Source organism: Pecten maximus, chromosome 1, assembly GCF_902652985.1.
Source record: "Pecten maximus chromosome 1, xPecMax1.1, whole genome shotgun sequence".
In the NCBI taxonomy this organism is placed as follows: Eukaryota; Metazoa; Mollusca; class Bivalvia; order Pectinida; family Pectinidae; genus Pecten; species Pecten maximus.
The window spans coordinates 59040920-59054711 of NC_047015.1; the positions used below are offsets into that span (position 1 = coordinate 59040920).

General features: G+C 40.0%; 1 protein-coding gene across 1 annotated transcript; it reads right to left on the reverse strand.

The window, feature by feature from the left end:
- Window positions 1–54: 54 nt before the first annotated feature.
- Window positions 55–10842, reverse strand: LOC117339520 (protein zer-1 homolog). Its single transcript, XM_033901173.1, has 5 exons — window positions 9997–10842; window positions 6434–6625; window positions 4709–4832; window positions 3227–3373; window positions 55–247 (listed from the first exon to the last, which is right to left on the reverse strand). The coding sequence occupies exons 1-5, from the start codon at window positions 10812–10814 to the stop codon at window positions 152–154; spliced, it is 1377 nt and encodes a 458-aa protein (XP_033757064.1). The 5' UTR covers window positions 10815–10842; the 3' UTR covers window positions 55–151.
- Between the last annotated feature and the right edge of the window lie 2950 nt (window positions 10843–13792).

Sequence of the window (13792 nt, forward strand, 5' to 3'; positions counted from 1 at the left end):
GTTAACATGTAGGCCTTTTCAACTGAAATATTTCAGGGTGAACATGTAGGCCTTGTCAAATGAAATATTTCAGGGTGAACATGTAGGCCTTGATGGAGAGATGGAAGACAAACATAGACAAGAACAATTTGAATCGCACATCATGAGCCCATCATTTGATGATGGTGGACTTAATAAGTTTTACTTGCTTAGCAGATCTTTGGATTTCCCTACACAATGGATGGAGCTGGATTGCTTTCAACATCGTCTGGAAAAAAAAACAAAAAATCACAAATAAAACAAGCATACTAAGTACTGCTAAAGCAAAACATGTCCCCTACTGCCCCCCCCCCCCCCCTAACTATTACACTGTAATGATTTATAAAGATGGTCCCCTACTGCCCCCCCCCCCCCCCCCTCCCCCTAACTATTACACTGTAATGATTTATAAAGATGGTCCCCTACTGGCCCCCTAACTAATACATTGTAATGATTGATAATGATGGTCCCCTACTGCCCCCTAACTATTACACTGTAATGATTTATAATGATGGTCCCCTACTGCCCCCTAACTATTACATTGTAATGATTTATAAAGATGGTCCCCTACTGCCCCCTAACTAATACATTGTAATGATTTATAATGATGGTCCCCTACTGCCCCCTAACTATTACACTGTAATGATTTATAATGATGGTCCCCTACTGGCCCCCTAACTATTACACTGTAATGATTTATAATGATGGTCCCCTACTGGCCCCCTAACTATTACACTGTAATGATTTATAAAGATGGTCCCCTACTGGCCCCCTAACTAATACATTGTAATGATTGATAATGATGGTCCCCTACTGCCCCCTAACTATTACACTGTAATGATTTATAAAGATGGTCCCCTACTGACCCCCCTAACTATTACACTGTAATGATTTATAATGATGGTCCCCTACTGCCCCCTAACTATTACACTGTAATGATTTATAATGATGGTCCCCTACTGGCCCCCTAACTATTACACTGTAATGATTTATAAAGATGGTGCATCTGGTGTTGATTTGGTAAAATGAAAAGTATACAACTACAGTGTGGAACCCCTCTAAACTGATCATGCATGGTACATGAATATTTGGCTGGTTTAGAAAGTGTCTGGTTTAGAGAGTTGATCCATTTTGACTGGTCAAGACCTTGGATTCTTTGAAGCAGTGTTAACATTATGGAAGTTAATGAATACATAGTATTTTAAAAAAATAAACCAATAAAATAAGTTATAATACTGATGGCAAATATATACCATAATCATGTAATTTCAGTTATCACAATGCTGCCATCAGCACTGACCTGAGTGGTAGTTAAGTCACACAGCGATAGTTAAGTCACACAGTGGTAGTTAAGTAACACAGTGGTAGTTAAGTCACATAGTGGTAGTTAAGTCACACAGTGATAGTTAAGTCACACAGTAGTAGTTAAGTCACACAGTGGTAGTTAAGTCACACAGTGGTAGTTAAGTCACACAGTGGTAGTTAAGTCACACAGTGGTAGTTAAGTCACACAGTGGTAGTTAAGTCACACAGTGGTAGTTAAGTCACACAGTGGTAGTTAAGTCACACAGTGGTAGTTAAGTCACACAGCGGTAGTTAAGTCACACAGCGGTAGTTAAGTCACACAGTGGTAGTTAAGTCACACAGTGGAAGTTAAGTAACAGTGGTAGTTAAGTCACACAGTGGAAGTTAAGTCACACAGTGGTAGTTAAGTCACACAGTGGTAGTTAAGTCACACAGTGGAAGTTAAGTAACAGTGGTAGTTAAGTAACACAGTGGTAGTTAAGTTACACAGTGGTAGTTAAGTCACACAGTGGTAGTTAAGTCACAAAGCGGTAGTTAAGTCACACAGAGGTAGTTAAGTCACACAGTGGTAGTTAAGTCACAAAGTCGTAGTTAAGTAACACAGTGGTAGTTAAGTCACACAGTGATAGTTAAGTCCCATAGTGGTAGTTAAGTCACACATTGGTAGTAAAGTCACACAGTGGTAGTTAAGTCACACAGTGGTAGTTAAGTCACACAGTGGTAGTTAAGTCACAAAGCGGTAGTAAACAGTGGTAGTTAAGTAACACAGTGGTAGTTAAGTTACACAGTGGTAGTTAAGTCACACAGTGGTAGTTAAGTCACAAAGCGGTAGTTAAGTCACACAGAGGTAGTTAAGTCACACAGTGGTAGTTAAGTCACAAAGTCGTAGTTAAGTAACACAGTGGTAGTTAAGTCACACAGTGGTAGTTAAGTCACACAGTGGTAGTTAAGTCACACAGTGGTAGTTAAGTAACACAGTGGTAGTTAAGTAACACAGTGGTAGTTAAGTTACACAGTCGTAGTTAAGTCACAAAGTGGTAGTTAAATCACACAGTGGTAGTTAAGTCACACAGTGGAAGTTTAGTTACAACGGTAGTTACGTCACTCAGTGGTAGTTAAGTCACACAGCGGTAGTTAAGTCACACAGTGGTAGTTAAATCACACAGTGGTAGTTAAGTCACAGTCGTAGTTAAGTCACACAGTGGTAGTTAAGTCACACAGTGGTAGTTAAGTAACACAGCGGTAGTTAAGTCACACAGTGGTAGTTAAGTCACACAGTGGTAGTTAAGTCACACAGTGGTAGTTAAGTCACACAGTGGTAGTTAAGTAACACAGTGGTGGTTAAGTCACACAGTCGTAGTTAAGTCACACAGTGGTAGTTAAGTCACACAGTGGTAGTTAAGTCACACAGTCGTAGTTAAGTCACACAGTGGTAGTTAAGTCACACAGTCATATTTAAGTCACAAAGCGGTAGTTAAGTCACACAGTGGTAGTTAAGTCACACTGTGGTAGTTAAGTCACACAGTGGTAGTTAAGTCACACAGTGGTAGTTAAGTCACACAGCGGTAGTTAAGTCACACAGTGGTAGTTAAGTCACACAGAGGTAGTTAAGTCACATAGTGGTAGTTAAGTCACACAGTGGTAGTTAAGTCACACAGTGGTAGTTAAGTCACACAGTGGTAGTTAAGTCACACAGAGGTAGTTAAGTCACATAGTGGTAGTTAAGTCACACAGTGGTAGTTAAGTCACACAGTGGTAGTTAAGTCACACAGTCGTAGTTAAGTCACACAGTGGTAGTTAAGTCACACAGTGGTAGTTAAGTCACACAGTGGTAGTTAAGAACATTAGAAGACATCTAGTGCTTCAAGACTAATTCAACTTAACTCTAATCAAGCTTACTTACCGGAACTCCATCAAGAATTTTATTTGGGCGAGGTCCAACACGGAGACTTCCAAACAATCTGTTGAGAACATGGGTGAGCATTTTCTCGTTTTCCAGATACACACTGGCCGAGAATAGGATCTGGTCGTCATTCTCCCAGCCAGAGAACTTCAAAACACAAACAAGCTATCAGTAGTCAAGGAGCTCTACAGAAACTGCCAACATACAATGTTCAAATGTTACTGTCAACATACAATGTTCAAATGTTACTGTCAACATACAATGTCCAAATGTTACTGTCAACATACACTGTCCAAATGTTACTGTCAACATACAATGTCCAAATGTTACTGTCAACATACAATGTCCAAATGTTACTGTCAACATACACTGTCCAAATGTTACTGCCAACATACACTGTCCAAATGTTACTGTCAACATACAATGTCCAAATGTTACTGTCAACATACAATGTTCAAATGTTACTGCCAACATACAATGTCCAAATGTTACTGCCAACATACAATGTCCAAATGTTACTGCCAACATACAATGTCCAAATGTTACTGTCAACATACACTGTCCAAATGTTACTGTCAACATACAATGTCCAAATGTTACTGCCAACATACAATGTCCAAATGTTACTGCCAACATACAATGTCCAAATGTTACTGCCAACATACAATGTCCAAATGTTACTGTCAACATACAATGTCCAAATGTTACTGTCAACATACACTGTCCAAATGTTACTGTCAACATACAATGTACAAATGTTACTGTCAACATACAATGTCCAAATGTTACTGTCAACATATACTGTCCAAATGTTACTGTCAACATACAATGTACAAATGTTACTGTCAACATACACTGTCCAAATGTTACTGCCAACATACACTGTCCAAATGTTACTGCCAACATACAATGTCCAAATGTTACTGCCAACATACAATGTCCAAATGTTACTGCCAACATACAATGTCCAAATGTTACTGCCAACATACAATGTCCAAATGTTACTGTCAACATACAATGTCCAAATGTTACTGCCAACATACAATGTACAAATGTTACTGCCAACATACAATGTTCAAATGTTACTGCCAACATACAATGTCCAAATGTTACTGCCAACATACACTGTCCAAATGTTACTGTCAACATACAATGTTCAAATGTTACTGTCAACATACAATGTCCAAATGTTACTGCCAACATACAATGTACAAATGTTACTGTCAACATACAATGTCCAAATGTTACTGTCAACATACAATGTACAAATGTTACTGCCAACATACAATGTCCAAATGTTACTGCCAACATACAATGTCCAAATGTTACTGCCAACATACAATGTCCAAATGTTACTGTAGATAGGAGGTCAAGAGACAGCAGGTCAACAACTCCTTAGTAGTAGACAGGTCAAGGGACACCATGTTTATGATTGCCACTTTCCATAAGAATAAACTTCCTCAGTAATGAGAAACATCCTACCTGGTCTGCTGGTGTGTTGTTCCAGGAAAACGGGAGATCAGGGCAGTTCCACAGACCAAGGAATGCAAAATGTCTTCCACCAAAACTGTCACAACTCTTAACCTTCTCTGACATACAGGTGCCTCTAAAAATATCATAATTTAATTATCTCCCTTTATCACACTCTAATAACTACATTTTACTTCCCCTAATTATCTCCCTTATCACACTCTAATAACTACATTTTACTTCCCCTAATTATCTCCCTTTATCACACTCTAATAACTACATTTTACTTCCCCTAATTATCTCCCTTTATCACACTCTAATAACTACATTTTACGTCCCCTAATTATCTCCCTTTATCACACTCTAATAACTACATTTTACTTCCCCTAATTATCTCCCTTTATCACACTCTAATAACTACATTTTACTTCCCCTAATTATCTCCCTTTATCACACTCTAATAACTACATTTTACTTCCCCTAATTATCTCCCTTTATCACACTCTAATAACTACATTTTACTTCCCCTAATTATCTCCCTTTATCACACTCTAATAACTACATTTTACTTCCCCTAATTATCTCCCTTTATCACACTCTAATAACTACATTTTTACCTCCCCTAATTACCTCCCCTTATCACAAACTTCTTCCCAGAGGTTAACTCCCCTCATCCCCTACATGCCTTCCTTGTCACTGGGGATTTCAGTAGGATTATCTGGGACATACTGGATATGAACTACCTACATGCCTTCCTCGTCCCTGAGGATTTCAGCATGATTATCTGGGACATACTAGATATGAACTACCTACATGCCTTCCTCGTCCCTGGGGATTTCAGCATGATTATCTGGGACATACTGGATATGAACTACCTACATGCCTTCCTCGTCCCTGGGGATTTCAGCATGATTATCTGGGACATACTAGATATGAACTACCTACATGCCTTCCTCGTCCCTGGTGATTTCAGTAGGATTATCTGGGACATACTGGATATGAACTACCTACATGCCTTCCTCGTCCATGGTGATTTCAGTAGGATTATCTGGGACATACTAGATATGAACTACCTACATGCCTTCCTCGTCACTGGGGATTTCAGTAGGATTATCTGGGACATACTGGATATGAACTACCTACATGCCTTCCTCGTCCCTGAGGATTTCAGCATGATTATCTGGGACATACTGGATATGAACTACCTACATGCCTTCCTCGTCCCTGGGGATTTCAGCATGATTATCTGGGACATACTGGATATGAACTACCTACATGCCTTCCTCGTCCCTGGGGATTTCAGCATGATTATCTGGGACATACTAGATATGAACTACCTACATGCCTTCCTCGTCCCTGGTGATTTCAGTAGGATTATCTGGGACATACTGGATATGAACTACCTACATGCCTTCCTCGTCCCTGGTGATTTCAGTAGGATTATCTGGGACATACTAGATATGAACTACCTACATGCCTTCCTCGTCCCTGGGGATTTCAGTAGGATTATCTGGGACATACTAGATATGAACTACCTACATGCCTTCCTCGTCCCTGGGGATTTCAGCATGATTATCTGGGACATACTGGATATGAACTACCTATATGCCTTCCTCGTCCCTGGAGATTTCAGCATGATTATCTGGGACATACTGGATATGAACTACCTATATGCCTTCCTCGTCCCTGGAGATTTCAGCATGATTATCTGGGACATACTGGATATGAACTACCTACATGCCTTCCTCGTCCCTGCTGCTTGGCTCCATTTTATGTGATACACTCTCCTTCAGTCTATCCCCAGGAAGGTTGGTGCCCGATATATCCAGAGATGTTAGGTTACACAACTGTGTGAGGAGCGCAGTCATGTTGGCCACAGCATTGGGATAAATCTTAGGGTCCTGGGAACTACACGAGATATCTAGGTGTCTTAAACAGAAAATAGAGGACAGTTAAGGATCTACACGAGATATCTAGGTGTCTGAAACAGAAAATAGAGGACAGTTATAGAGCTACACGAGATATCTAGGTGTCTTAAACAGAAAATAGAGGACAGTTATAGAGCTACACGAGATATCTAGATGTCTTAAACAGAAAATAGAGGACAGTCAAGGAGCTACACGAGATATCTTGGTGTCTGAAACAGAAAATAGAGGACAGTTAACAATCTACACGAGATATCTAGGTGTCTGAAACAGAAAATAGAGGACAGTTAAGGATCTACACGAGATATCTAGGTGTCTGAAACAGAAAATAGAGGACAGTTAAGGATCTACACGAGATATCTAGGTGTCTTAAACAGAAAATAGAGGACAGTTATAGAGCTACACGAGATATCTTGGTGTCTGAAACAGAAAATAGAGGACAGTTATAGAGCTACACGAGATATCTTGGTGTCTGAAACAGAAAATAGAGGACAGTTATAGAGCTACAAGAGATATCTAGGTGTCTTAAACAGAAAATAGAGGACAGTTATAGAGCTACACGAGATATCTTGGTGTCTGAAACAGAAAATAGAGGACAGTCAAGGAGCTACACGAGATATCTAGGTGTCTGAAACAGAAAATAGAGGACAGTTATAGAGCTACACGAGATATCTAGGTGTCTGAAACAGAAAATAGAGGACAGTTATAGAGCTACACGAGATATCTAGGTGTCTTAAACAGAAAATAGAGGACAGTTATAGAGCTACACGAGATATCTTGGTGTCTGAAACAGAAAATAGAGGACAGTCAAGGAGCTACACGAGATATCTAGGTGTCTGAAACAGAAAATAGAGGACAGTTATAGAGCTACACGAGATATCTAGGTGTCTGAAACAGAAAATAGAGGACAGTTATAGAGCTACACGAGATATCTAGGTGTCTTAAACAGAAAATAGAGGACAGTTATAGAGCTACACGAGATATCTTGGTGTCTGAAACAGAAAATAGAGGACAGTCAAGGAGCTACACGAGATATCTTGGTGTCTGAAACAGAAAATAGAGGACAGTCAAGGAGCTACACGAGATATCTTGGTGTCTTAAACAGAAAATAGAGGACAGTCAAGGAGCTACACGAGATATCTAGGTGTCTGAAACAGAAAATAGAGGACAGTTATAGAGCTACACCAGATATCTAGGTGTCTGAAACAGAAAATAGAGGACAGTTAACAATCTACACGAGATATCTTGGTGTCTGAAACAGAAAATAGAGGACAGTTAAGGATCTACACGAGATATCTAGGTGTCCTATACAACAATATCTGGGGTAGCAGTGTACAGAAAAAATGCCAAATTTTGAAAAATATGACACATGTCTTAGATATGTAAACATTGCCAGTTAACCCTACATATAAACTCCAATAAAGTATATATACTGTATTTGTAATCTGTACAACATTTGCAATCTTAATACAGCTCTGAAGGATAAGTTAACTGATATTTTCTGTGATTTTTAGAGCTGTGAATACCATGGTAACAGCTTAAAAAATGCTCAAAAATTGCAAAATATTATGATATTTGACCCAAAATACCACAATTCTCTACACAATTTTTTTTCTGAAACCTATTTAAAATTAAATATCTCTATCCCAAAGACAGAATTAATCTTGTTTTGACATATGTTGTAAATTAAGTTTTTCCGCTATCTCACCTTTACTGTGGGCATCCATTTTTCGCTGTAGGCAAAACTAAATTTCCTGTGTAAACACACTTGCGGAAAATCCGGAAATTTAAAATCAGGAACCAATTTATTAATTTTTGTTTTAACAAATGTGAAGCCTGTATGTACTTCTTCATACTGAATATACCAATTATAGTGTACATTTATTTTTTCATTTTTTATGCATATCATAATACAGGAGTTATTTGCTTAACAAAAAAATTGCCCATGGCCAGGCTGTCCTACTGTAGTGTGCTACCTGGATAGTTAAGATATCTAGATGTTACCAAGAGGGCCATGGCCCTTAACGGTCATCTGACAATTGAATCATTATATATGGAAAGCAAAATTACGGCAAAGTTCCCCTTTAGGGCGCTACCAACCAGGTTCCATGGGTCACATAAGCCTTGTTTTTTTAGAATATGATTAGTCACCCCAATGATGTTTCACATCAAATTTGGTTTCAATCCTCTCAAAGTTTAAGAATGAGTAGGGTTTTAAAGCAAAATTTCAGCGAAGTTCCCCTTTTTGGACTCTGCCCCTCTAGGGGTTGGACCATATGATTGTCCTCCCCAAAAAATATTTGGTTTTGTTGGAGGAGTTGAGTTTTAAAAAAAAAAAATTCAGCAAAGTTCCCCTTTTTGGGCTGCCATTTAGGCCCCAGAGGTCAGATCAGCCTCATTCACATAAAATATGATCAACCTCCTCCAATGAATTTTTACACCAAATTTATAATTAGATGTAATTCACAGTAGGGTTTTAAAGCAAATATTCACCAAAGTTCCCCTTTAAGGGCCCCGCCCCTCTGTCCCCAGGGGTCGAACCAGCCTCATTTATCTAAAAAAAAAAATATATGATTGTCCTCCCCCAAAAATATTTCACACAAAATTAGGTTGTAATCCACCCAAGGGTTAAAGAGGAGTAGAGTTTTAAAAAATTTCAGCAAAGTTCCCCTTTTGGAGCCCCATCCCACTGGCCCTAAGGGTCACACCAGCCTCATTTATAAAAAATATGATTGCCCTCCCCAATGATGCTTCAAATTAAATTTGGTAGTTAATCGCTTTGGGGTTGAGAAAGAGTAGTGTTTTGAAATAAAAAGTCTTATGCACTGCACATGATGACGGACGGAACACGATGGCTATAGGTCAGATGATCTAAAAACAAGACAGCATTAGCTCAACAATAGGCCCAGAGGGCCTGCATCTCTAACCTGGATAATATTTAAGTTATACCAGGTGTTTCAAATGTTTTCCTTCTTTTGAACTGCCTCTGCCAACAATGGTTCAAACTACAGGTGGACCAAATCCTATTATTCTCGAAAAGAAAATTTTCTGTTTTTGCTATATTTTCCTATTGGGTCCCCTTTGTCCCACCCAAACAGTCACATCCTCCACTTAACATTAGACTTTCTTTACCCAGTAATGCTCAAGACCAAATTTCATTAAAATTCATACAGACATGCAGGACTACGCAGTAGGTTTTAGAAGGATTTACCTCAATTTCTTGGCTCACCTGTATTTTGAACCATGTTGGAAGAGGAAGTTCAAAGTAGGAAAATATTTAAAATATAAATCAAATTAGCATATTTTGCAATAATTACTGAAATATCCAGGTGAGCGATGCAGGCTCTCTGGGCATCTTGTTTTTAGTATTCTTACTTTAATCGGGAAGCTTTGCCCAGTTTCACAAATCCTTCTTGTATGTCTTCAAACTGTATTCCTGACAATACCAGGTATGTGATCTTCGGCAAAGCAACAACTGAGTCGAGATCATGTTCGGTGATTCCACATCCAGTCAGATTTAGGTGACACAGGTTGTGGAGAGGCTCAATCAAACTCTTAAGCATTGTTGGTGTTTCCGTAAACTCTCTATGTTTGAAGTTCTGTACACTAAGAAGACGGAGATCTACTATGTTACTCGACACAAGTGGTTCTGAGTTGTCTCTGGAATCCTGTATCTTTGTCAGTTTATTCACACTTTCTGTGGTAGACAAGCTTCCACATCTCAGACAGTTTGGTTTCGTCCATAACTTCAAAGCTCTCATAGAGTTCCTTAATTTCTTTATCAACTGAAAAATTTCATAACTGAAAACATCACAGAAACTACAACAGGTCAGCTCTAAGTGGTTCAGAGGGTGGTTGAACAGAGACTGTGACCCCGGTTCAGAGAGGTCAATCTGCTGTCGAATCATAACTTTTGTGAGTGGCGTTTTTTCCGTGTCACTGAACACTGGTATAAGGTCCTGACACTGGGCGTTCCACGACTCGCTGACATTTCGTGTCAGGTAGTTAAACAAATTATCACTGATGGTTGTGGGAAAGTTTAAGCCTGGTTGTAATCTCTGAAAGGAGCTATCCCATGGTCCAGACTCCTCAGCATCCTGGACCAAAATGCTCATATTGTTCATACAGTAGCTGACACACATGTCGAGGAGAGTGTCCGGACCATTCTCCTTTTCCAGCTGGTACGACATCATCAACGTTTACAAGTCATCATAAGTTAGAAAAATTCTGCAATGTAAATAGAGAGCTGTTATACATTATGTGTTGGTAGTGTAATTCTATATGAAAACCACAGTAAGTTCTCATTCTAGTATATATACATTGACAGTGTATATTTGACTTAACATTAAATATTACACATAAGAATGAAAGTGGTATTTTCCATTCTGTCACTACCTTTTGTACATCATTCATTGAGTACCATATCTGGTGTATTTCAGGAATCATGTGGTAACAGATCTGCCGGACAACCATACCATTGGTAGTTAAGGAATCGTGTGGTAACAGATCTCCCAGACAACCGTACCAGTGGTGGTTAAGGAATCGTGTGGTAACAGATCTCCCTAACCACCATACCATTGGTAGTTAAGGAATCGTGTGGTAACAGATCTCCCGGACAACCATACCATTGGTAGTTAAGGAATCGTGTGGTAACAGATCTCCATGACAACCATACCATTGGTAGTTAAGGAATCGTGTGATAACAGATCTCCCTAACCACCATACCATTGGTAGTTAAGGAATCATGTGGTAACAGATCTCTCTGACCACCATACCATTGGTAGTTAAGGAATCATGTGGTAACAGATCTCCATGACAACCATACCATTGGTAGTTAAGGAATCGTGTGGTAACAGATCTCCATGACAACCATACCAGTGGTAGTTAAGGAATCGTGTGGTAACAGATCTCTCTGACCACCATACCATTGGTAGTTAAGGAATCGTGTGGTAACAGATCTCCATGACAACCATACCCGTGGTAGTTAAGGAATCGTGTGGTAACAGATCTCTCTGACCACCATACCATTGTATGTGATTTTGATCTTCCAAGATTATCTTTTCTTATCTTTCCTCTTCTATTGTTCAAGTGACAAAATATGACTTGCTTTTGATGTTCTGATATAAAATTGATAGTTAGGGACCGAGGGCAATATGTATAGGTAGGGACCGAGGGCAATATGTATAGGTAAGGACCGAGGGCAATATGTATAGTAAGGGACCAAGGACAATATGTATAGGTAGGGACCAAGGGTAATATGTATAGTTAGGGACCGAGGGCAATATGTATAGGTAGGGACCGAGGGCAATATGTATAGTTAGGGACCGAGGGCAATATGTATAGTTAGGGACCGAGGGCAATATGTATAGGTAGGGACCAAGGACAATATGTATAGTTAAAGACCGAGGGCAATATGTATAGTTAGGGACAGAGGGCAATATGTATAGGTAGGGACCGAGGGCAATATGTATAGTTAGGGACCCAGGGCAATATGTTTAGTTAGGGACCAAGGGCAATATGTATAGGTAGGGACCGAAGGCAATATGTATAGTTAGGGACCGAGGGCAATATGCATAGTTAGGGACCGAAGGCAATATGTATAGGTAAGGACAGAGGGCAATATGTATAGGTAGGGACCGAGGGCAATATGTATAGGTAGGGACCGAGGGCAATATGTATAGTTAGGGACCGAGGGCAATATGTATAGGTAGGGACCGAGGGCAATATGTATAGGTAGGGACCGAGGGCAATATGTATAGGTAAGGACAGAGGGCAATATGTACAGTTAAGGACCGAGGGCAATATGTATAGTTAGGGACCAAGGGTAATATGTATAGGTAAGGACAGAGGGCAATATGTATAGGTAGGGACCGAGGGCAATATGTATAGTTAGGGACCGAGGGCAATATGTATAGTTAGGGACCGAGGGCAATATGTATAGGTAAGGACAGAGGGCAATATGTATAGTTAGGGACCAAGGGCAATATGTATAGTTAGGGACCAAGGGCAATATGTATAGGTAGGGACCAAGGGCAATATGTATAGGTAGGGACCGAGGGCAATATGTATAGTAAGGGACCAAGGACAATATGTATAGGTAAGGACAGAGGGCAATATGTATAGGTAGGGACCGAGGGCAATATGTATAGGTAAGGACAGATGGCAATATGTACAGTTAGGGACCGAGGGCAATATGTATAGGTAAGGACAGAGGGCAATATGTATAGTTAGGGACCGAGGGCAATATGTATAGTTAGGGACCGAGGGCAATATGTATAGGTAAGGACAGAGGGCAATATGTATAGTTAGGGACCAAGGGCAATATGTATAGTTAGGGACCAAGGGCAATATGTATAGGTAGGGACCAAGGGCAATATGTATAGGTAGGGACTGAGGGCAATATGTATAGTTAGGGACAGAGGGCAATATGTATAGGTAGGGACCGAGGGCAATATGTATAGGTAGGGACCGAGGGCAATATGTATAGTTAGGGACCGAGGGCAATATGTATAGATAGGGACTGAGGGCAATATGTATAGTAAGGGACCAAGGACAATATGTATAGTTAAAGACTGAGGGCAATATGTATAGTTAGGGACAGAGGGCAATATGTATAGGTAGGGACCGAGGGCAATATGTATAGGTAGGGACCGAGGGCAATATGTATAGTTAGGGACCGAGGGCAATATGTATAGATAGGGACTGAGGGCAATATGTATAGTAAGGGACCAAGGACAATATGTATAGTTAAAGACCGAGGGCAATATGTATAGTTAGGGACAGAGGGCAATATGTATAGGTAGGGACCGAGGGCAATATGTATAGTTAGGGACCGAGGGCAATATGTTTAGTTAGGGACCAAGGGCAATATGTATAGTTAGGGACCGAGGGCAATATGTTTAGTTAGGGACCGAGGGCAATATGTATAGGTAGGGACCGAAGGCAATATGTATAGTTAGGGACCGAGGGCAATATGTATAGTTAGGGACCGAAGGCAATATGTATAGGTAAGGACAGAGGGCAATATGTATAGGTAGGGACCGAGGGCAATATGTATAGGTAGGGACCGAGGGCAATATGTATAGTTAGGGACCGAGGGCAATATGTATAGGTAGGGACCGAGGGCAATATGTATAGGTAAGGACAGAGGGCAATATGTACAGTTAGGGAC

What these genes read in the sequence shown, in the direction of transcription:
- LOC117339520 (XM_033901173.1), bottom strand. Translation starts at nt 10,814, where the DNA reads ATGATGTCGTACCAGCTGGAAAAGGAGAATGGTCCGGACACTCTCCTC. An exon ending in AGCAGGGACGAGGAAGGCAT is followed by an intron (nt 4,833 to 6,433) that starts GTAGGTAGTTCA and finishes TGATATTTTTAG; the next exon opens with AGGCACCTGTATGTCAGAGA. An exon ending in ACAACACACCAGCAGACCAG is followed by an intron (nt 3,374 to 4,708) that starts GTAGGATGTTTC and finishes TGTGTTTTGAAG; the next exon opens with TTCTCTGGCTGGGAGAATGA.